The sequence below is a fragment of the Nannospalax galili genome, unplaced genomic scaffold, assembly GCF_000622305.1.
Source record: "Nannospalax galili isolate Female #2095 unplaced genomic scaffold, S.galili_v1.0 scaffold579, whole genome shotgun sequence".
NCBI lineage: Eukaryota > Metazoa > Chordata > Mammalia > Rodentia > Spalacidae > Nannospalax > Nannospalax galili.
Genome location: NW_008344599.1, coordinates 1,047,994 through 1,071,286, shown reverse-complemented (window position 1 = coordinate 1,071,286; position 23,293 = coordinate 1,047,994). Strand labels below are relative to the sequence as shown.

Below are 23,293 nucleotides of genomic sequence, written 5' to 3'. Positions count from 1 at the left end.
ACTTGGTCATTAAGCCGTGTAGCCAGAGTGGGAGGCAGGGTTAGAGAGAGTGAAGCACTAAACCAAGCACAACACTCACTCCTTGCACTTGGCTGAGCTCAGTCTGCACCCTGTAGGAGGGACCAATGGTGCTGCTCCAGTCAGGAAGCAAGACTGAGCTAACCCCAAAGGAACCTGAGGAACCCCTGTGAATTCCTCTGATAGCCTCAGAGTCTGGGAAGGAGCCAGGGGACTAATTAGGCATCTGGTCAGTTTCCCTTTGCTTCAGATTCTTGATGCTGTCTAAAGGAAGTGACTCATCCGGTTCACTTCCCTTCACCAAGGGCATTAATAGGGACTTAGAAGGACCCACTAAGCAGCACCCCTCTACCAGGCACTTTTAGAGCTTACAGTCATAAGAGAGGGAGAGCAGTTTGGGAATGAAGGTCAATGTAATGATAACTACAAGGGGGGAAAGAGAGAGGCCAGGATGGAGAAAGAGGAACCCTGCAACAAAAGGCAGAAATAGTGTCTGCATGCTTTCCTTCATATGCAGATTAGTGTGTGTGTGTGTGTGTGTGTGTGTGTGTGTGTGTGTGTGTGTGTGTGACATGAAGTAGATAGGGAGTTCCGAGAGGGCAGGAAAAGGTCCAAAGTCGGGGAAGGGGAACTAGAGAGGGTATTAAAATATACGTGTCATGAAAGCAGAAGGGGGACTATTTGGGGGAGCAAAGGGGCCATCAAGAATAGGAGAGGGAAAGACAGGGAAGGCAGTGGGGAAAGATCAAATAAGGACAAAGTATGACCATATAGATACATGAAAATGTCACAGTGAAACCCATTTCTGTGCACGGTAACCAAAACATTAATTTAAGAAAAGCTATACAGACAAAACAAAAATCAAGAGTGAAAGAGGAAAAAGAAAGGAGATGAATAGGAAAGCCGCAGGAGTGAGGCTGACCGGATGAAACCAGTACGGTCTCCCATCACCCTGCACAGATTCCCCGAAGGCAGTATGGACTGAGCCAGGAGCTCAAGAACTGTGCCCTGGGGACTCACATGAGTTCTCGGACCATGTCCCGGGTGATGAGCTGGATGGTCTCTGGCTTGCGGTTCACACCCAGAGCATTGAGAGTTTTCCGGATGGCATGCTTATCACGGAGCAGCACGATGGGGCTGTTGCTCTGGCCATGGGCCAATGGCTATGAGGTCAGAGAGGAAAACTTTTGAACTGATCATCTCACTTCCCACTGATCCAGCCTAACCTCAAGGGCAGCTTCCCTGGGGTTTCCATCCAGTCCGGAAGCAGGAAATACCGGCTCGGCTCGGGTACAGACTACAGGACACCACGAATAGCCAGGGTGATGGGAAAGCAGACTGGTGCTCTTCATCAGAACATGGCTAGTGAGTTCTGTAAGGTCAGCTCTTCTGAGAACTAGGCCTTTTATTCTCAGGCAGGCATCCCTCCTAGGGGATGCTAGGGACAGTGGCAAGGGGTAGAAGGAAGAGAGGGTGATCGTGCTCATCTGTCTTCATTTTAAAATCATCAGGAATGAAAAGTAAATTTTGGTGTCTAGGTTCTTATCTCTCCATGAACATTTATCTTCTTGTGCAATTCCTGAACCACATAGTGAGTTGTTTGTGTGCGTGTGTGTGTGTGTGTGTGTGTGTGTGTGTGTGTGTGTGTGTTTTAGACTGAGTCTCACTGTATAACCCTGACTGGCCTAGAACTCCCTATGTAGATCAGGCTTGCCTGGAACTCCCTATGTAGACCAAGCTAGCCTGGAACTCCCTATGTAGACCAGACTAGCCTCAAACTGAAGTCAATCCTCCTGTCTCTGCCTCCTGAGTGCTGGGATTGAAGGAGTGCACCACCACATCTGACCACACTGAGTTTGAAGCAATACAATGTGTTACAGACTAATTTGCCCTATTCTGATAGTAATTTTTAGTCATGTCTAATGATTAATGTATATTTTAAGCCCTCAAAACAGCTATATTGAATGAGTTAGGCATAGCTAAGTGGCCTGACAGAAACCTGTCCTTAAAATCTAATGCAGACAGGCATGGTGGCACATGCATTTTAATCCCAACACTTGGGAGGCAGAGACAGGTGGATCTCTGTGAGATTGAGGTCAGACGAGTCTACATAGAAAGTTTCAGGACAACTGGAGCTACAGGGAGAACCTGTCTCAAAAAAACAAAAACAAAACAACAACAACAAAAAAAAATCGGCTACAGGGAGAACCTGTCTCAAAAAAACAAAAACAAAACAACAACAACAACAAATCCAACGTGGTTGAGCCCAGTGTGGGGTAATCCCAGCCCTTGGGAGGCGAAAGCAGGGGGATTGCAAGTTCAAATCAGCCTAGGCGACATAGCAAGATCCTGTCTCAAATAAACCAGAATTGGTTAAAGAAGTCAATGAGTTAGAATTCAGCAAAATGAATACAGATCACATGTATAATGGTTTTCAATATTTTTCTGTGAAATAGATAACGAGAAAATATAATCACTTATTTCAGAGAATTTCTAAACCCAGGAGAATTTAGATGTCCTAGGTGCTGTACCTGGGACCTGTCTGAAGGCCAGGGGGTGGCCTCCCTTGTCTTGAGTTCTGCTTTGCGCTGTCCTGAGTGCTGCTGCCGCCTGGTGCTCATATGTGCTTCCAGGCGGGCACAGCACAGGCATGCCACGGACCGCTTCTGCCCCCTACCGCCAACTTCCTGGGCTCTCATCTACCCATAAGGTCAAAGAAACTGGGCCTGCATGGAAAAGGACTGCCTCTTTTATTAGCCAGCAGGACTACTCCCGGGGCACTTGCCTATTTCCTAACCTCTTTGTCTAGAAAATTCCACGTGGATCCAAAACCAACACTCTCCCCTCCAGCAAAACAACAATAACAACAAAAAAGTCTATAAGTGAAATTGCATTCATTTGATTCTTTTACCAATAGAAAAAGTGCTGGGGAGTGGGAGATCTAAGTGAACCCTCTAGAAAGTTCTCTCCCATTCACAGGAGGAGGCCAGTGAGGGGCAGGGACAGACCAGTTCTGCTCTCCCCAACCCACCCTACTTGCCCATGTGCTTCTTCCTCTCTGCTTTCTCCTAAACTTCCCCTGCTCTACTCTCCAAGTCTCATTCTTTTTTTCCCTCCTTCTCACCTATCACCATGAGTACCAGAATTTTTTAAAACAACTCTCTAATCGCTCCTTTTCTATACTAAAAGAATTGTCAGCTTCTTAACCTGGATGAGACTTGTTCATTTCCCAAAGCTAAGTGATTGCTTTAGCCAAGCAGCAGGGCATTGAAGGAGGGAAACAGCATGTGTTGTTTTGTACTGTTATTCTGTGAAGAAATGGGGACTTTAATGGGTACAGGAATCCAGGAGCCTCTGCTTACCTAGAACACACTACACATCAGAACTCTAGAGCTAGTACCTCAGAACTCCCGTTTCTTTGGTCTGAGAACTACCCATAAGAGCTTGGCTGTGTGACCACTGCAAGCTTTGTCCTAAGCAACACTGGTCTGGACCACTGTCATCTAAGTGGCAGTTCCCTGGTGACAATTAGTTACCTTGACACCGCCAAAGAGACTCTCATCCACCTCAGAGCTCATGGCTTTGGTCCGATAGCGAGTCCTATTCCGTGATCTGTTAGAAGCAGTGGAGGCAGAACTCGAGGTGTCATCTGTGCTTAGTGGCTACAGAAAGAGGCAGAAAGTGTGGGTCATCAGTACCCAGGGACGTCCAGATCCCGGGCATCAAACACTTCTCCAGTCCATGCTGAGGTCTAGAAGGATGAGCACAGTGAGAAAACCATTTACAAAAAGCATCTGTATAGATCCTGAAATGTGGGGGCACAGCATCCCCACAGGGATATCCTGTAGCAAGGCATGCTAGCTCTGCAAAAAGGAGATTTCTATAGTCCTGGGAGCTGAAGAAGGCCAAGTCAGTCACACAATATGGAGGAACTGACAGAACAGGAATGAGCAACATTTCACCTCATTGCCTGCGCAGTTCCAGTTTCCCAAGGAATGATCTGTCAAAGCTACCTTCCCAGGAATGTACAATGTCATCTTCACCTCCAGTCTTCTCAGCTTGAGCTCCAGGGCCCTTCCACAAGTGACATGATGTCTGACCCCTTTATGCCTCATGAGCAGCCTAGAGCCCATAGGAAATAAAAGATGAAGAGCTGGCTTGGCCTTTAAAAGCACTGGCCACTCTTGTAGAGGACCCAGGTTCGGTTCCCAGAACCCACATGAAAGTTCACAACTGTTTATAACACCAGTTCCAGGGGACCCAGCACCCTCTTCTGGTCTCTTCAGGTATCAAGCACAAATGTAGAATAAAAATAAGTAAATCTTCTAAAAAATATTTTAAAAAATAAAAAATGATTCAAAAGCACATTGGCCCTGCTCAGTGTGTAGTGGCTAACAAACTCTAGACAGTGGATGGATAAAGAATGGCTGCCAGTTACAACCAGCTAATCCAGGTATGATAGCCACCATGTCATTCAATGTGCCTGTATTTTTCTATGTTCAGCAAATTCTTCCCATGTAATGGTTGTGGGAAACAAGGCTCGCCTCCAACAACAAAGGCTGAAAACACCAGGTATTTGCCTTCCTAGTCAAGCAAGGGATCTAAGTTGAGCCAATAAGATCACCCTAACCTGACAGTGACTAGGGAACCAGCAATGCAAGAGGCAGAACAAGAAAAGCCTTTCTGCCACAGGCAGCAGGAGCAGCCAACCCCAGTGTCTGGGGCAACACTGATAAGGACCACATCCAAGCCAGCAGTGTTGGAGAGCGGTGTGTATTAAGGGCCTATGCCAGATCAATTCTCAGTTTTGATTTGGCCTTGGTTCCAGATGAAGAGGCTCCCTCTGGTTCTGTTTCCCAAGCCTAGTTTCTCTCTTGGTTCAAAATTGGAAGCAGGTCTCTAAATGCCTTAGTGTGTTCCCTCCTACTTAAATAAGAATTCCAGTTTGATTGCTTAGAACCAAGAACCCAGCTAATCACAGCCTCCAGTCCCAAAGCTCAGTCCAGCTTTAGTTTGGCTCCAAGAGTAGTCATCTATGTCCAGGAAGCCGTTTCTACCAGGGCTTTTGAATGACTGTAGGCTTAATCTAAAGCCGATTCAAACATTACATTGGAGGAACCCACGCCACCTCTCCAAAGCTCTCTAAGCTGAGATAACTTAGGGAAATGGTCTAGACACACTGGGTCCCTCCATGTCTGGCAATCAGCAGCCACCAAGGGGACAGAGTAAACAGAGAAAAGGACCATGCATTCTAGGTCACTAAATACTGGACAGTGTTTTGCTAGCTCTCGCTGATCTGCCATTACCAACCAGACCTCCTCCCCAGCATGTGTTCCACCTGTGTGAGATTTTCACACTAAATTGGACACTTATTCTCTAGCTGGCTCTCTTCCAAACAGGGAGCACTGCTGTGTGTGCCTTTCCCTAGCTGCTCAGCACAGTCAGGCTCACAGAGGGGACCTCCCTTTACATCTTCAGTCAGCCCCAAGACAGCAGAGCAGAAAAGGCTGGATTTATTAAAAGGTAAATATAGAATCCCCAATGATACCTAATAACAGTCTCTGATGGGTTCTTATGGTGGGTGGTAAGTAAATGCTCCCTTTCCACTGAAAATAGAATAAGAGGAAATGAACAGAAACTGCAGTAGGTGGGATTGAGGCTAAGCAGTGGGAATAAATGGAAAAGGTGGAAGGCTTTAGATCCTGAGGGACTGTGTGAGTTCTTTACGTAATTAAGGAAAAGGTGCCAGGCCTGACACGTAGCAGGAACCCAGCATGCAGCTGATGCAAAAGAAGGAATGAAAATAAGCAAGATGTCCTGTCAAGGACTCGAGTCCAGACTCACATGAATATCTCTGGGGATTGCATCTGTGTGACTCCATGTCACTCCACCAGTCCACATTTTCCAGACCACGTATGCAGTCTGCACTGTAGATAATCATGTCTTTGAAAGGGCTTTGGAGTACAGATGGAAAGTATTATTATTGTTTTGCATTTGTTTTCCTGTTTCTTTTCAAGGGCTCATTGTGTGTGGCATTGTGCACAAGACTGCAGGTCCCTCAGGGTTGGGACTATATCTCCTCTTTCCTGTGCTCTTAGTACCCAGGCTGGAGGAAGTCACCACAGGAAATAATCTACTGCCTGAACCTAGAAGTCAGAACAGAGGAAGGAAAGCAGATGACCACAGAAAAGTAGCCACTGAGCAGACCAGAGGGAAGCTCTGAGCACTAGGGTTGGGTATCTAAGAAAACCTCATCTGAGAACTGCTGACTTTGAAGCCACAAGCCTTACCCCAAGGTTAGAATAACCAATTTTGCCAAGAGTAACATGAAGGACCAGGGAGGTCACTGTGTAAACACTAGAAAAAAAATGAAGAACCAAGCCGAAATGGAAAGTTGGATCCCTGTGGACTAGAGCAGGAGCCAAGAGGCTCTTTTAGGAGGTGAAGGGCTGGTTTTATTTCTTGCATGACCAAATAAATATCCCCATGAAGCTGAGCAGTGGCAGACAGAAGCCTGCCTAGTCCTGCTTCGGGGGAGACAGCCCTGGAAGGGAAAGCAGCTTTCGCCAGCTCCTGACAGCTGATGGGGCAAGGGAGCCTGGGGAAAATAAAGACTGACTGGGCACAGATAAACATGCAAGCCCTGCTTTAACATGCTTATCTTGGTGACCCAGCTGACCGCCCCCCCTCACCCCGCCACCTTACCAGGTCATCCAAGGAGCACAAGAATCTGGCCAGAACAAGAGACTCTGAGCAGAAAGATTAACTAATCCAAATGGATAGGGAGACCAGATAGGGAGATCACCATAACACATCAAGTTCTTAAGAAAACATTTTTTCAACAGCAGGGGAAACGGAATGTGAAGGGAATGGAGGGTGAAAATGACTCAACTTCATTTTATAAATACATGAAACTGGCAAACAAAAAAAAAAGTTTTTGAAGAAAAAATATTTTTAAGAAATATATAGATATTCCTGTAAACACATTTGTATGGAGGGTTGGGGTGATGGCTTAATTGGTGAGGAGCTTGTTACATAAGCATAAAGACCTGAGTTCAAATCTCCGGCACCCACATAAAAGCCAGGCATAGCAGTGCACATCTGTAGTCACTGAACTGGGGAGAAGACAAGGGAGGATTCCTGGGGCTCACTGGCCAACCAGCCTAACTCCAGGCTCAATGAGATACCCTATAGGGATAGAGAGTCTTTGAGAATGACATCAGACGACTTCTGGCCTCCAAATGTGCACACACCCACATAAACATGTTCATACATGTGGAGAGTGAATACTTAGAATGGGTCACATAAAGAGTCTTTACAAAAACACCTAACAGTAATTTCAGGAGAGTATTACCCCTTTGAGGTGTTTCTTATATTGAATAATTTTCTGCAACGAATAGGTAACTATTTTATGAGCAGGAAAAACAATAAAACTATTTTTAGTTGAAAACAAAGTATAACAGTGGCCCTGGTTCCCTGACTCTGAGGGCAAAAGAGTGCAGCCCATTAAAAACAACCCAGTTATATATGTCATGATCTAGGGTATTTGGTTCAAACGCAAGGAAGACAAAGCTGGCCAGAGCTGGAATAGGTCGGTGTGGAGTTTCTCTGACGTAACTGTAACACCTGTCAACTGAACAAAGACAAAGGCATGTTCTTTCTTAGATGCCCTTCCTGCTCTGGGATCTAGTTCCTCTTTTACGTAAAGAGTCACCACAGGCTGGCAAATTCAGGCTTTGAAGTCTTGGCCTGGGTCTACCTTCCTTTCCTCAGTCTTCATCACTAAGAAGGTAGGGTACCCACACATCTGAGAGATCCACCTGTCTGTTTTCTTTCTTCAAATGAAACATGTTACCTATCTGTGGGATATGACCTGAACATGACAACAGAGTTAATACTGAGGTTCTTGCCTCTCCCTCTAGAGGATGCTCTTATTATCTTTGTGGGAGTCCTGGATGCCCTGTGAGTCTCCCCCGACCTCTTCTCATTCTCCCTTGGTCTCAACAAAGCTTCTAAGTAGCACTATACACACACACACACACACACACACACACACACACACACACACACTACACACCTACCTCTGACCTATCAGTGATTGCTCAAGCTCACTGCTTCTCCAAGGTGTCAATATGCCCAAGTTTATCCAAGGAATTTCATACTGGTTTACCCAGCTGGTCAAACCCCTGTCCTGAGTGGCCTTTGGGTGGTAATCTCTGATCTTGGACCTATGCAGTCCTCACGTCCAGTTGCAACTTACTGATTGATTCATGGGTACTTTGAAATAGGACAGTTTTAAACTAGAACAAAAGGGAAGTTGTCATCTACCACATGTCCTTAAGATGCTAGGCATGGTGCCAGACCCTCACTACATACATACATACATACATACATACATACATACATACACTACTGTGCTGCAGGAAGGGGAGACACTGAATTAAATAAAATACATAAGCAAAAAGGGACCCCCATTGCTACACTTCAGGGAGTCTTCAAAAGATGGGAACGTTCATTATGGGAGACTTACTTATTTCATAATTATCCAAGTTATTCTGAACTCCTCTAAATCCCAAAAAACCAAGGCAGCCTCTGAGCCTGGTATCCATTAACACAACCCAATTAGCCACCTTTGCCTACTGAGTTGCTAGACATTCCACAGTAAGTTCCAGTAGGCTCCAACACCTGTCCTCAGCCTCCCCTAATCCATCTGAACCAACACACTCAGGCCCAGGCTTCACAACTCCTCCTAGGCATTGCTTGTCAACCTTCACAACCATGAAAGTCCTCCCCAGGCTAAGAAATCTCAGCACTGTCAGACTTATCCCAGTCATTCTCCAGGACTTTACAAACCTGGGACCCCCCCCCCCACACACACACACACATTCATTCACTTTGTCACAACGCTACGAACTGAGTATTCCCAGAGTGATCCCAAACCATCCTAACACAAGTGAAAGCTGAGGCCCGGGGGCACTAGGTGGCTTACCCGTGATCACCCTGCTAGTTAACAGAACAGGTACTAGAGTCCATCATCTGGCCTTACCAGTGTCTTTTCTCCACACCCCGCAACCCGCGAGCGCCCAGCCCAAAGGGATGGAGGAAGGTGTGGCACATCCCCCCATTCAACCTTTATCGGTGGCCAGTTACGGCTATTTCTTCTTTTGAGTCCTCCTCAGGACTTCCTGTACTTCGTTTCCAGCAGTCCTCCTTACTCCCAGAACTTCCTGTCCGCCTCAGTCCCCGCTTCTCCCACTTCTGCCCTCCCAACCCCCCGCTCCACCCCCTCAGTCCCAATCCACTTCAGGACTCAGAAGCTACAACTACACAGAGCCTCACCATCTCGGCTGCTGCCTCTGCCACAGGCACCTCTACCAGCTCCCTACACAGTGACGCGTTACCATAGCAACCAAGAGCCCGCTCTAGGTCCTGGCTCCGCCCTGGACCGGCCCCGCCCCTCCCAGCTCGGGAGGCCAGTAGAAACAGGAACCCCTCCCCTCCAGCTTTTCCCGCCCAGCGATGGAGTGGGAACGTGGCTCTAAAAGACGAGCAGCTAGAATACGCCCTGCTGTTCACTTTGGCTTTGACTGAATTCAAGTCAGGGCTCGAACTCTAAAGGACTAGGAGGCCCTAACTGCCAGCTACTCCAAGAGCCAGGCCCAGGGTCGTGTTTTCCTCCAGAGACCTTTCCACGCACCCTAGGTTACCGTGGTTACCGTTACCCAGCTCCCAGAAGGAGCCAAACCAAGCCTGATGAGAGTTCAGTCTGCAGAGAAGCAAGTAACATTAAACCATACAAATTTCACAATAGGAGGGAGTCCGACTAGACCAAAGAAAGAACTTCTAGCCCCTAATATATGTGTGCAGTCTCAGAAGCTGTCTCTTTAATGATGGACCCCTGACCTGCAGTTCTGGTCTGGGATGCAAGTCCCAGCCCAGGGAGACTGAGGCTGGTGATTCAATAAGTAATCTCAATAAATAATAAGCAAAAAATTTAAATCCTACCTAAACGAAGTTAAAATCCACAGACCAGCTTTGGAGAACCAAGTGCCCTTTAGCACTTTCTACTTAGGTGTTTGCAGGAGTTATACTCTTTTCCCAGTTTGGCAGTGGGCCCCATGCCTCCTCATCTGCAGGGACCAAAATGACTTGGAGTCATGTTCCTTGGAGGTTTTCTCACAAAACCTTCCCCCATCCAGGTCATTTTTCTTTCTCAGGTGTTGATTTTCTGAGTGTTTGGTGACTATGATTCTGTGAGTTACAGTCTTACCCCCAAACCTCTCTCAAAACCCCAAATCGCACTCAAACTCTGAGAGCTTGTCTTTCTGAACCTTGATCCAAGCTGACCATTGAAAGACACAGACAAACCCTGGGGAAGTGGAGGAAGGGAGACAGGGCTACCTACTGCTGCTTGTGCCAGAAAGCTGAGTTCTTTTCCTGAATTCCTCCACTCTACCTCCTTCTGGATCCAATCCCTTTCTAGGGCATTTACTAGCTCTATAACCAAAGAAGAAACAAAGGCCAAGAGAGGTAACTGCAAAGTCAAGGGATGTGTTCTTTTCTAACTCGGACTCCCTCCCGGAAGGAAAGGTGTGAAGCTGACACAGAGAGAAAAGGATGACAGAGTGCTGTAAGGGAATCCTCCTCCCAATGTTCTACCTAAATTTCCCTCAATTAATATTGTCTAAGCTCCAGGCCTCCTGTTCGCATGAGCCAATCTAAGATTCATAGCAAAGCCCTGAGCAATATGTCTGTTTAGTCATATATTTGTGCAACTTTGCAAATGTAAGTTGATTTAGAGAAACATTTATTCTGGATTTAGTGAGACATGTTGGTGTGGTTTCCATCACTTACATGTACAGTTAAGTTACTGCCAGCTGTCCTGGTATGGGAAAGCCTTCCTGGAATACCCCTTCCACCAGGCTACTGTGTAAACTCATCAGACCTCCAGAGAGCACTGCATCAGCCATATTCTCCATATGACAGTGCTGTGATGCCCAACATCAAAAGGATTTGTGAAGTGAGGAGCAACAAGATTTGACATATACAAACCAGTCTGTGAAAAAAAAAATTCCTTTAGCCATCAATGGCATAAAACCATAAGCGGGGGTGGGAGCAAGCATGAGGACCAGAATTTGGATCTAGAGCACCCACATAAATGTTCAGTGATATGGAGGCTAGCCTGTAATCCCAGAGTTTAGGAGGCAGAGATGGGATCCCCAGAGCTAACTGGCTGGTTAGACTAGCAGAATCAGGAAGCTTTGGGTTTAAGTGAAAGATCATACTTCAATACAATAAGGTGGAAAGGAACGGAAGAAGACACTCATTTTCATATGCACACATACTTGAGCATCTGCATAAAACACGTGTGCCCATGCACATACACAAACACCATAGACACACAAATAATAAAATAGTAAGAAAATACAATTGTTGGGTCTGGAGAAATGGCTCAGCAATGAAGAACATTTGCTGTTCTTCCAGTTCCCAGTACTCACATGGCAGCTAACAGCTGTCTATAACTTGAGTTACAAAGGATCCAGTGCCCTCTTCTGACTTACATAGGCATTGCACACATGTGGTGCACATACATACATGCAGGCAAAACACTCAAGTACATATAATAAAATGTTATGAATGGGGATTCTTTTTATCAGTACCTACTAAAAATTGAAGTTCTCTGTGGCCATAAAGAAACACAGTAATGCAACATGCATAGTTATACATGCATTATATATCTCATCCAAGAAAAGCTGCCTCCAGAGGGCCTAAACTGGTTGACTACTTTCATTTTTCCAACACTGGTGTGTTTTCTTTTTGCGTTTCTTAACTGGAGTATCTTTTTTAAAAAGATTTAAGTAGTTATTATTTGTGTGTGTGTGTGTGTGTGTGTGTGTGTGTGTGTGTGCCTGAGAGAGAGTTTATGTGCACCACAAGTGTGCAGGAGTCTACAGAGGCAGAAGAGGGTGTCAGATTCCCTGGAACTAGAGTTACAGGCAATTTCAAGCCATTATGTGGGTCTTGGGAACTGAACTTAACCTGCTGAGCCATTTTTCCAGCCCCCTTAACTAAAGGATCTTAAACATATATGTCTACTTGAATTTTCCCAAGCATAATGAAACCATCTTCTCATTTTAAAACCATTCAAGTTTTGTGTATTAGTTTTCTATTGTTGCTATAACAAATCACCATGAATTTGGTAGCTTAAACAAACATGAATTTATTATAGTTCTAAAGTTCAATATGGGTCTCACTTAGCTAAAACCAAGGAGTCAGCAGGGCTGCATTCTTCTGGGTGCTACCCCTTTTCCTTGGCTCATGGCCCCCTTCCACCATCCACGAAGCCAATATCTCTGGCCGTTCTGCAGCTCCTACACCTCTCTGCTGGGAAATGTTCTTTGATTTTTTTTCAGCACTCAGCCCACCCAGAAAATCAAAGATCTTCTCTCCATCTTCAGATCCCTAACTTCATCATATCTACAAAACACCTCTCTCCCTCCCTCCCTCCTTCCCTCCCTCCCTCATTCCCTCTCCTTCCTTTTTGGTACTAAGGATCAAACTCAAGGTCTTATGCATCATAGGTAAGTGCTCTATCATCGAGCTAAATCCCAGCTGCCTATTCTTTGAAGATTTCAACCATGCAAGTCAAATTTAAAAGATTTCTGATTTAGAGATATATGGATAATATATTTTCTTCTTTTGTTGTCTTTATGTATATGTATTAAAAGATATTAAACTACCTTAAAATTAATGGTTCATAAAACAGAAATAGTAAAACTAGCCATGAAATAAAATCAGTAGAGATTATTTTGAAATTGAGAAGCAAGTTGAAACAATTTTCAGATTCTACTAAAAAAAAAAAGGGCAATTCAAAAAGAGGAACAGACAAATTTTGAATCGACTAAGCAGACATTTAAACTGTTTGGTAATCTACTTAACAAGGAGGAAAAAGTCACAGGAACATTGGGAGACTGTTAAACTCCTTGTTGATTTAACATGAAACGCTGACATTGATAGAGAAGCATGAAACTCATATTAGCACACGGAAGAAGGCCAGTGATGAGCTGATTAATGAGTGTCAACAATTCAAAGAACATTTAAGATTAATTACTGAACAATGCTCCAAAATCCTACAACTCACATAAGAGAGAAATATAATACAGATCCTTCCCAAATATGACAACAATAATGAAAACTGACATAATTTTACCCACAACAAACTATGAAATGAAACATTTTAATCTATCGATAATAGTAAATGGATTGGTCAATCCATGTCTTAGGAAAGACTGAGTTGTCTTGTATTCTGCCCTTAAAAAATTATAAAATCGTTGTCATAGGAAGAAAGAAAGACTATGCAGCCAAAAAGGTAGGGGTGAAAAAGCCACGTCTGTTGTGTTTGATAGGTAATTCTTGCTGTTCTTGAGATAGTGATCTTTGGAATCTTTTCCATAGCATGGCTTCTTTTATTTTTCCAACTGTTTGCTTCTGCATTTAATCTTGTATTAATAACTTCATATTGTGTTCCTCAAATGGAACTTCCAAAACTACATAAGCTCAGGCCTCACAAAACCAGGCTCCAACCCTGATAAGTAGGGAGGATACTTTTCCTTCTCAGCAAAACTTGGCTCAAAAGCACAGCTGCATCCTGTGAGGCTTCAAGAACTCACCTCCCTCCCTCAGCCAATTCTGCCCACTCCTTCCCTTACCATCCTTCTCTCCCTTTTTCCTCTTATTTCTTCTTGCACAGCTTTGGAGTCCTTTGCTTTCTACTTTGGACCTTAAGTTCTCCTCTCACCCTCCCCTGCTCTGTCCGATTTTCAGCATGTTCGCACTGCCCAGCAAGCCAAGTCGTGAGACCCATAAGAAGGGTTAAGAATCTAATGTAGCCCAAAGAAGAGAGAGGGTCCAGATCCTCTGCTCAACCCTGACCCCACCTCCAGCTGCCTGACCCTTCCTACCATGGCACTGTTCCCAGAGAAGTGTCAGAATAAGGTCTGAATTGCTAGCCAGGGGTCAGGAGCCCGGAGAGAAGCAGGGCGCCAAGGATCTGGAGCACAGTCTAGCAGTCCTGGTTTGGACTTGGCCCTGGCACAGCCTCCTTACCCCCCAACCAGGCCTTGGAACTTTCAAAAGTGCCTGACCACTCACCCTGCTGACCCTTGAGATGCTCCCCACACTAGCTAAGGCAAAAGATATAAGAAGTTTGATTCTATGATGAATAAATACATTTAGCAGGAGGAGCCTGGGAGACAGGGGCCAGTAGAGCTGTTTGGTTGAAATGAAGTCTGCCTTCTGTCCAAGCGCAACTAGAAGGGAGACCAGTTCTCTGCTTCTCCCTTGCTCCCTGGCCTCCATTTCCTGCAGCCCCTCCAAAATGCACTGAGGAACCCGGCTCCTCAGCACGAGCATCACACAGACTTTGAAGGTGGGTGGCCATGGATGGAGAATGAGGTGAGGTTCCACATTCCCATAGAGGGGTTTGTGGCTCTTCCTTGGTTCCAGAGGCTCTATTTTCCCTTATGTTCTCTCTAAACTCTTGTACCATCGCCCTGGACAGACTCTGCTCCTGTTTTAGAGGTGCCCATTTGATCCTCAGTAAGGCACAGTTTCTTCTAGGCCTGGTTCCTAGCCATAATCCCATCTGGGCGGGCCTGGAAGAAACTCTCCCACGTGGTTTTCCCTGGGGGGAGCAGAGTGGAGGGAGAAAACTACAAGTTTGGAGTTAGTCTCCCAAGGCTTGACCCCTGGCCTGGGCCTGGCTTCCTCCTTGAAACAGAATAATAGCCCCAAAGAGAAAGGGGGATATTGTGAAGATAAAGCCACACTCAAAAATCCCTTTGCACAATGTTTTCTTCCCCCAGCCACAGGGGGTTTTGTCCTTAATGTAGCATAAACATGATCAAAAATCAGGAAATTGGATCTTCTACTCTTTACTAAGCTTGAGAGCTGTGTCACTGTGTCCCTTTCCTGGGAACACTTGAACCCTCCAAAATGCCCTAAATTCTTTCTAAATCAAAGTAAGGCTCTAAACCTAAAAGCTTAAATGCATGAATTACTTTCCTTAAACTGTTAACTGCTTTCTGTCTGTCTTCAAAGTTCTCTTTCTCGTTCCTATTCTTAAAGACTGCAGGGCAGATCCGTCCAGGGCAGGGAAAGAGGAGTCTGAAACACAGAAAGCAGAGAGGGCGTGAGTGCATGGAACCCGGAAGGGCGAAGTACTGCCAAAGTGGGAGTGGAAGTGGGGACCACCAGGGGTGCTTGGGCTGGAGGCTGTGGGTCTAGAGAGAAGAGGTGGGACAGGAGCACACACCAGAGGACACACTGATATGGGATTAGGCTGTGAAGGAGGAAGTCAGACAATCGGAGTCAGGACAGAGCCCCCTGTTGGTCACCACCACCCTCCTCCACATACCCACCTTGCAGGTACCTCCCAGGCCACAGAGAAAGACATTAGTGAATCTGTGTCCCCTGTACCATTATTCACCCCCAAGCTTTTTTAAATACACACCTTCACCCTCCTGCCCACCCAAGTCCTTGGGCCAATGTGCTCTGGTATCCTGAACACGCCTCCACATGCCTGGCACCGACCTCCCCTCCTACGTGACCAGCACCGGGCCCAGGACTGGGTGGCGGATGCTGAGATAAGGCCAAGGAGGGGGAAAAAAGTCAAAGCCAGGAAGTTGCACAGCCTGGTTCCCCTGGCAACCCCACCACAGTCACCAAACAGAGAAACAGAGCAGGGGTGAGGGGGTGGGGACAACCCCTGTTCCTGGCTCAAGCCAGCGCCTTCCAAGACCTTGGTTTTCGTGTTAGAGAAACTTTTTTCCAATCTCCTAGGATTGTACTGCCTAAAGATTATGGAGAAAGTCTGTTTAAAATGTAAATTCCGTCTCTACCCCAGGATCTCTGTCTAGATCTAGTTATCTGTTGGATTCTGCATTTCTAACCAACATTCCATTGCACCCCATGCTGGCAGTGTGAGGACTTCACCTAGAGAACAGGATGTGTTTAGGACACTGGAACTCCTGGTGGCAGGGTAGTCCGCCATCCTGAGTGTCCTGCAATCTATAGCCAACTCCATCTCCAAGAGTGCTTGAATTTCAACATCAAGTGATTGGCCAGGAGCCCAGAGACCTGGATTCCAGTTCACACCGAACCAGTTCGAAATCATGAACTCTGAGCTTCTGGGCCCAACACTATTGGGTCTGAGAACCAGAAGCCATAGAAGTTCTGTTCTGCAAGCTTTCTGCTCTCAGGAACTCTAGGACTCCAGACAAATCATTCACACTCGCTAAACTTCAGTTTTTCTGTCCTCTCCAAAGGTTTTGAAAATCCTAAAGACTTACCAGGAGGTGACAAACCCCTCTGGGATCAATACATATTCAAGTGCCTTGAAAATACACCTCTTGGGTATTGTCCTGGTGGTCATAGTGGCTTCTGTCACTGGAGGTAAAAGTAGGGCTGTCTGAGGGAGGTCTGCGAAGGTCAGGAAGCCTTAAGCACAGAGACCAGGAGCAGGAGCATCCAGGAGCTGCGCCTCAGGCACTCTGTCAGTTCCCATCCAAGGGAGCCAGATCTCCATCTAACTAGAGGTGACTGCTGCAGAGCTGAACTTCCTGTACCTCTTGCCAAGCCTGACCTCTCCCTTCCTCCACTGTGGCCCTGGCCTCCACTCAGGAAAACCACAGCTCAAGTCAGCTGCAGGCTGAACCCTTCCTCACGGTCAGTCATGTCACAAAGGAACGCTAAAACAGGGTGAGGTGAGCAATAGCTCAGACTTCTGCTGTCCTGGGTTTAAATCTCAGTCGGCCCATGCATTTGACCGGGCAAGTTACTTCCACTCTCAGCCTCAGTGTCTTCATCTGTAAAATGGGACGTATTAATATTCTGTATTGGTGCCCTCTCTTTCTGGTTTGTCTTTCTTTCTTTCTTTCTTTCTTTCTTTCTTTCTTTCTTTCTTTCCTTTCTTTCTTTCTTTTCTTTCTTTCTTTCTTTCTTTCTTTTCTTTCTTTCTTTCTTTCTTTTCTTTCTTTCTTTCTTTTCTTTCTTTCTTTCTTTCTTTTCTTTCTTTCTTTCTTTCTTTTCTTTCTTTCTTTCTTTCTTTCTTTCTTTCTTTCTTTCTTTCTTTCTTTCTTTTTTTCCCTTTCACGAGACGAGGTCTCATTATGCAGCCCTGACTGACCTGGAACTTGCTAAGTAGACCAGGCTGGCCTTGATCTCATAAAGATCTATCTACTTCTGTCGTCCAAGTGCTGGGATTAAAGGTGTGTGCCACCACGCTCAGCTTCCTCCTGGATTTCTTTCTTTTTTTTTTCCCCTTCTGGACTTCTTAGCCCAACAACAGCTAGCACATAAGTTGCTGAAGCCAAAAAATGTCTTTCCTGACCCCTTTCCCTCTGGTTCATTCTCTACAGTCAGTCAGAGGGTCTCAAACAGTTTTGAACTTCATGATGTTCTTTCTAGACTCACTGACCTGCACTTAACCCAGGCCAGTCATCTCAGCCTCAACCACTGCAACTACCCCCTATATCTGTTTGTTTCACACTTCCACAATTTTAAACCATTTTCTACCTTGCAGCCTCCTGGAACTTTCTGAGTAAGACATAGTTTGCAACATTCTTTGTCGTCTAACTCAAAATCAGTTCAGTAGTCAGGTATGGAGGCAAACACCTGTAATCCTAGTATATCAGAGGCAAAGGCAGGAGTTCACCTCAAGTTCAAGATCAACCCCATAGCCCTGTCTTGGAAAAATAAATTTCAATAGCTTCTCTTAGAAGTATCCGAAATTGGGGCTGGAGAGATGACTCAGAAGTTAAGAGCACTGGGGGCTCTTGCAGAAGACCTGGGTTCAGTTCCCAGCACCCATGTGGCAGCTAACAACCACCCATAACTCCTGTTCCAGGGGAGCCAATACTTTCTTCTGGCCTCTTTGGGCATTGGTTGCACCAGTGCATTTACATACATGCAGGCTGGGTGTGGTAGTGCACACCTTTAGTCTCAGCACTCGGGAGGCAGAGGCAGGCAGATCTCTGTGAATTCAAGGCCAGCCTGGTCTACATAGTGAGTTCCAGGCCAGCTGGTGCTACAGGGAGACCCTGTCTCAAAAAGACCAAAAAATAAAAATAAATAAATATAAGTAAGTAAATAAAGTGTCCAAATTTGATAATTTCACTTTGAAGCTCCTTTGATGATCTGACACTCACTTCTGTTCTCAGTCATTTCTCTACATCCCACTTTCATGTCTCTAAACGCAAAGATTTACAGTCTGGTTCTGCAAAGCTTCATTTCTGCAAGGGCACACATCACATCCCTGCCTGGGATAGCCCTCTGTCATCATCCCTGGCCTCCACACCATGCTTCCAATCATCCTTGAGTCTTCAGGTTCCCCCATCTTCCATGCACTGTCATGGCACCCCTTCTGGAGATACTCCTAGCACCCAGACCCTCCCATCATGCCACATGTCATATATTATAATTGGCTCCTCACTTTTCTTACTCCTCCCAGGAAGGCAGAGATTGTTTATTTTATTAAATACCAGATAACCCAGAACCCAACGCTACCTCACCCTGAAAAGATGCTCAAGAAATACTTTTTGAAATAATGAAAGAACAAATCCAAAAATATGAGTAAAGTTCCTAGCATAGTGAGTAGCAAAAAAATAGCAGTGACTATCATCATCATCTTCTTCTTCACCATACTTCGGTCCCACATTGAGCCATGTTTCTCTACTAGAAAACCAACTCAAAAATCAGATCCTGCCAACAGTGGGGTGAAGTGGAATGACAGCCCCAGTCCCTGAGGGGGTGTTTGTGTAACCCCTCCCAACCTTCTACAAGCTCTGACGATGTTGATCTCTCTGCACCTGCTGATCCCTGCTTCTCACCCATGCCCATCCCAGACAGTAAAGGAATAATAACAGCCCCTCTCTTTGTACAGAATCTTGACCTCGGACCACAGAGTCAGTTACTGTTCCTTATTCTAGAGAAGCCTTCCTAGCAGGCACCAGTACTCCCCTGGGCAGATGAGGGGGAATAATTCCTGAGATGGGTGGCCTCTACTCCCCGTGGCATTCACAAATTCATTCAGGGTACTACAGAGGTTGGCAAGAGGTCCTGCCCAGATCCCTGCATTTATTTCACAAAGGCATGCATCTCTGGCTTCTGGAGTCATCACAGCTCCCGTTCATGTTTTAGCTCTCTTCAGGACCACTTAGTCTTTGAGCAAAGAGATCATGTATCAGTAACCCCTGCCCCATAAGATCTGATATCGAGTACAACCTCAATAATTGTGGGAAATACACAAATGAAAGAGGAGTTTCCTGCTCATTTTCCTCCATTAGGAAATGAGATTTGTCCTATTTGTTGAAGAGATTCCTTCTAACCATTTAGCCATTCCAGGGACTAATAACCTTCAGAGTCAAGAGGACTATTTTTCCTTGTCTAACCTAAAATTTTCTAGATGCAACCTCTAATCTACCTTCTAATCTACCTCCCTGGCCACTGGGACTAAAACCCATTTCTTTGCAAGGAGACAGTTACTAATTCACTCTTTCAGTCTTTTCTTCAACAAATTTAATCCCAGGCCCTTTATTGCTTCCTTCCCTGGGGTCCTATTGCCCAGCCCTTTCCCTGTTCTACTGCCCCTTGGGCCTTTTGCCAAGTTCTTAAAGCCTCCTTCAGTTGTAGAGGCAGGAATGGGACATATTGTTCTCAACAGAGTCATGTACAAACACACAGATGCCCACACACAGGACCAACACCTCTGCCCACTCATTATCCTCAGTCCTGGGCAGACACACACTCACAGGCAATTTCCTCATACAGTCACAGATTCATCTCTCCCACCTGGGCCCCCGAGCGTTAGCCTAGTCAGTCCTCACACACCCAGAGGAACACTTACAGGATAAGAGCGGGCTGCATGGACCTCTGCTTTTACCCACAGGTGAGCCAAACTGGGCGGAGCATCTGAAGTCTCCTCCTCCTCTTCCTTCCCTCCTCCCTGAAGTCCTTAACTAACTCTCCCTTCCGTTGGCCACCATGGGCCCAGCCTACTTTGTCTCTACCTCCACAGTGATTTTCCGCTTCACGGCTGAAGGCAAAGTAAATGCAGCAAACTTGACTCTGACCTCTTCCTCCTGTGCTTCTCTCATTCTTTTTCCCCCTTCAAAGCCTCAATGTGCCTTCCTTTTGCCCAGAGCGGACTCTCTACCTTCCATCCACTTCAAAACTTCCACCCTCAGGCTATAGGGGGTGGGATATCCTGGGTTTTTGCCCTTTGAAAATGAGCACTGGGGAAGCATGGAAGCTGGCGAATTGGCTTGGTTCCATCTCAGATCTGCTGACAAGCCAAGTTGCTGTGACCCTGGGCTGGCTGTGCACTATGCTACCATGGCAGAGGATTCAAGAACAGGAGGGTGGTGAGACATTCATTCATTCAACAAATATTTATCCAGCACTTACAGCGTGCCAACTCTACATGAACAAAACCAACAAAAACCTGCCTCTGTGCAATGTAGATTCTATGGGTGGAGACCGAAAATGAGTAAGTAAAACATAGGCTTAGATAGCCATAAATGACAGCAAGGCAGGAGGGAGGTGCAGGGTAAGGGGCTGTGAGATTTTAAATGCGGTGGCCAGGAAAGGAGACATGTGAACAAAGCCTTGAAGGGATAAAAGAACAAGTCTAGGAGAGACCTGGAAGATTGTTTTAGATAACGGGAATCGCCCTGCAAGTGCAATGTTATCACACCTGTGTAGAGAGCCACAGAGAACAGGTACTAGGACATGGCAAGAAAAGGGGACAACATGGTATAAAGGAACTGTGTCTCCTGGCATCAGGGTTGGGACCCACTTTGGGTTCCAGAGACTGAAAGTGTGCCTGTAAAAGTTAGAAGGGCCAAATGAAGTCTGAAATTGTGACCTCAGAACAAACAAACAGAAAATGATACAAAAATTTGAGATGCCAGTTCCAAAGGAAGGAGTTGAATATCCAGTGAGGTGGATTAGGAGGAAATCCTGAGATTCCTCACCAAGCTTGGCACTAGTAGCCACAACCAGAAGGGAAATAAGCCCTTCTCAAATCCAGTTGGTGTTTGCCTTGGAAATGTTGCTCTAGGGAGAGAGACAGGGTCAGCTGAAGCTTCCCTGACCACATTAAGCAGTACGGTGGTGAAGGGTTGCAGCACTTTGGGGAATCAGCAATCTTGAAGCCCACAGCACACACAAAGTCCACCCTTCATCCCTCACGTTTCCTTTATTGAGCCCTTAGGATGTGCTAGTGTTCAAGTATGTGGGTCTCATGCAATCTTCATGGCTGCCTCATAAGGAAGGAATTATTCTCTTTACTTTACCGAATGGGGAATACCATCCTTTTACCACACTACCTTTCTTACCCTAGTCCCTCCACAGTCCCAGTTGTGACTGAGCCTGGGATGGCACAGGCTGATTTAGAACTTCAACCAGGTTGACTGGGGCTCAAACCCCTGCTCTTCATGTGACTGTTAGGTAGCTTTGACTAAACTTCTTGTCCTTTGTGAGACCCAGGGGACAAGATAGGGATAATAATACAGTAATAGCCACCCTGATTTCTGCAAGAATCTGTTGAGAGGAGACAGTGTTGGTACCACGGCATTCCCTGTCCCAGAAAATTGCAAACTGTGTTGCCAATAGTTTATAGTCTTAAATAGTTAAATCAGGAAAGGATTTTTTTTTTTGAATCAGTGAATTCAATGTTTTCTCTGCAATGATATCGCTCTCTCTGTCTCATTGGCAGACCACAGAGCCTTCCTGAAGGAGAGATAAAGGAGTGACAGCTAACCCCCTGGGAATTTACACATAGGCTACCGCCTATCTTATCTGTGCCACAGCCCCTGGGAGTGCAGCAAGCCAGCTAATGCCATCTCTCCCATGGTGTGGTGTCAGGATAAGGCTGAGAACCATGAAGCTGATGGTTATAAAACCATAGCATGGGGCCTAGCACATAGTAGGTGTTACTAGGAAGAGATAGCCACAGTGAGGCATGGGGAGGGAGGTAGGATGAAAGTTCTTTGGTTATAAACAGCTGCATAATCTGTGACTCCCAGGCACATAATGTTGTGGTTTTCTCCTCCCAAGGAGACAGATAACACCAAGCAAAAAGGGGGAAAGGGACATGGGAGGCTATGGGCCTGGGACTGGCTGGTGGGGGTAGGCAGGGGTGGGTTAAAAGGCTGACCAGAGTCCCTCAAGTTCACCACAGGACGACTCAGAGACAGGACAGGAAGCCTTGCAATAACAACAGACCAACAGACCTACAGGTGGCAAACATTCACTCCTGGGTTGGGCTAGGAACATATTGACCCAAAGTTGATTAATTTGTCCAAGACCACAGTCTAGAGGACAGATGTGCTAGTAGGTTCTCCCCAGCATGAGATTCTCAGGTGCTTGAGATCCGTGAACAAGGTGTCTCACTAGCCACCAACTCATTCTCATTTCCAGCTTTTGCTTCCATTTAGCCACTGTGACTGCCACCTTCAGCCCTTGAGCTGGGGTAGCCTACTATAACATGGGCCATCTTGCCCCCCTGGTTGCCTGAAGGGCCTCCTGTTTCTCCTGTTTGGATGACTGCACTTGTTAGGGCTGTATACTCTCTACCCTCCGGAGCTGCTGAACTGTCCTGGCTGAAGGGGTGAGCCCAGACAGGAGCCATAGGCTACCTACCCAGTTCACAAAGTAGTGAAGTTCTTCCATCATGTAGACACTGCCCACACAATCTACATTAAGGATCTATCCCAAGGACAGATATGAGGTCCTGTCCCTTCTTATTCCCAACCTGTCCTTACCTAAATCAAATGGGAGAGAGAGAGAGAGAGAGAGAGAGAGAGAGAGAGAGAGAGAGAGAGAGAGGGAAATTGAAGACAGGGCTAAGCATTGTAATCTTTCATCTCTGCCCTCTCTCCTTGTCTGATTTTCCTCCCTTCCCCCAAAGTAGGCACAGTGGCCCTAGACACAGACAGACTCCATCCAAAAAAAATGAGATTCTTTATTTAAACCAGCAAACTCATGTTCCTCAAACCCCAGACCATGGTGGGTAGCCCTCCCGCCTCTATCCCCTCTGCCCCACCCCTGAGCCACAGTGAGGAATGGAAAATGAGAAATTAAAAGGGCCTCTGCTAGGGAAAGCTGCCCAGATGTGTGGTGAGAACAGTCCAGCTGCGGCCAGAGTGGCAGCCGCCATAGGCCCCTTCCTATAAATTAAGTCCCTGCAGCAACAGCTGCAGGAGAGGCATACTAG

General features: G+C 46.1%; 1 protein-coding gene across 17 annotated transcripts in view; it reads right to left on the bottom strand.

Annotated features, from left to right (window-relative positions):
* The window catches only part of Cfap45 (cilia and flagella associated protein 45), a 36,603-nt gene extending 16,652 nt beyond the window's left edge, over window positions 1-19,951 (bottom strand). Inside the window, exons 1-3 of one of the 17 annotated variants that reach the window (XM_017800056.2) lie at window positions 19,922-19,951; window positions 3,555-3,769; window positions 1,039-1,181 (exon numbers count right to left, since the gene is read on the bottom strand). In XM_017800056.2, the coding sequence (XP_017655545.1) occupies window positions 1,039-1,181; window positions 3,555-3,596 (185 nt within the window). In that variant the 5' untranslated portion in view covers window positions 3,597-3,769; window positions 19,922-19,951. Of the gene's footprint in view, window positions 1-1,038; window positions 1,182-3,554; window positions 3,770-3,980; window positions 4,149-5,862; window positions 6,311-9,007; window positions 9,253-9,357; window positions 9,452-16,367; window positions 16,553-19,921 lie in introns of those variants that run through there. The other 16 variants (XM_029567240.1, XM_017800059.2, XM_017800055.2 and 13 more) reach the window with 16 other exon arrangements.
* Window positions 19,952-23,293: the final 3,342 nt, after the last annotated feature.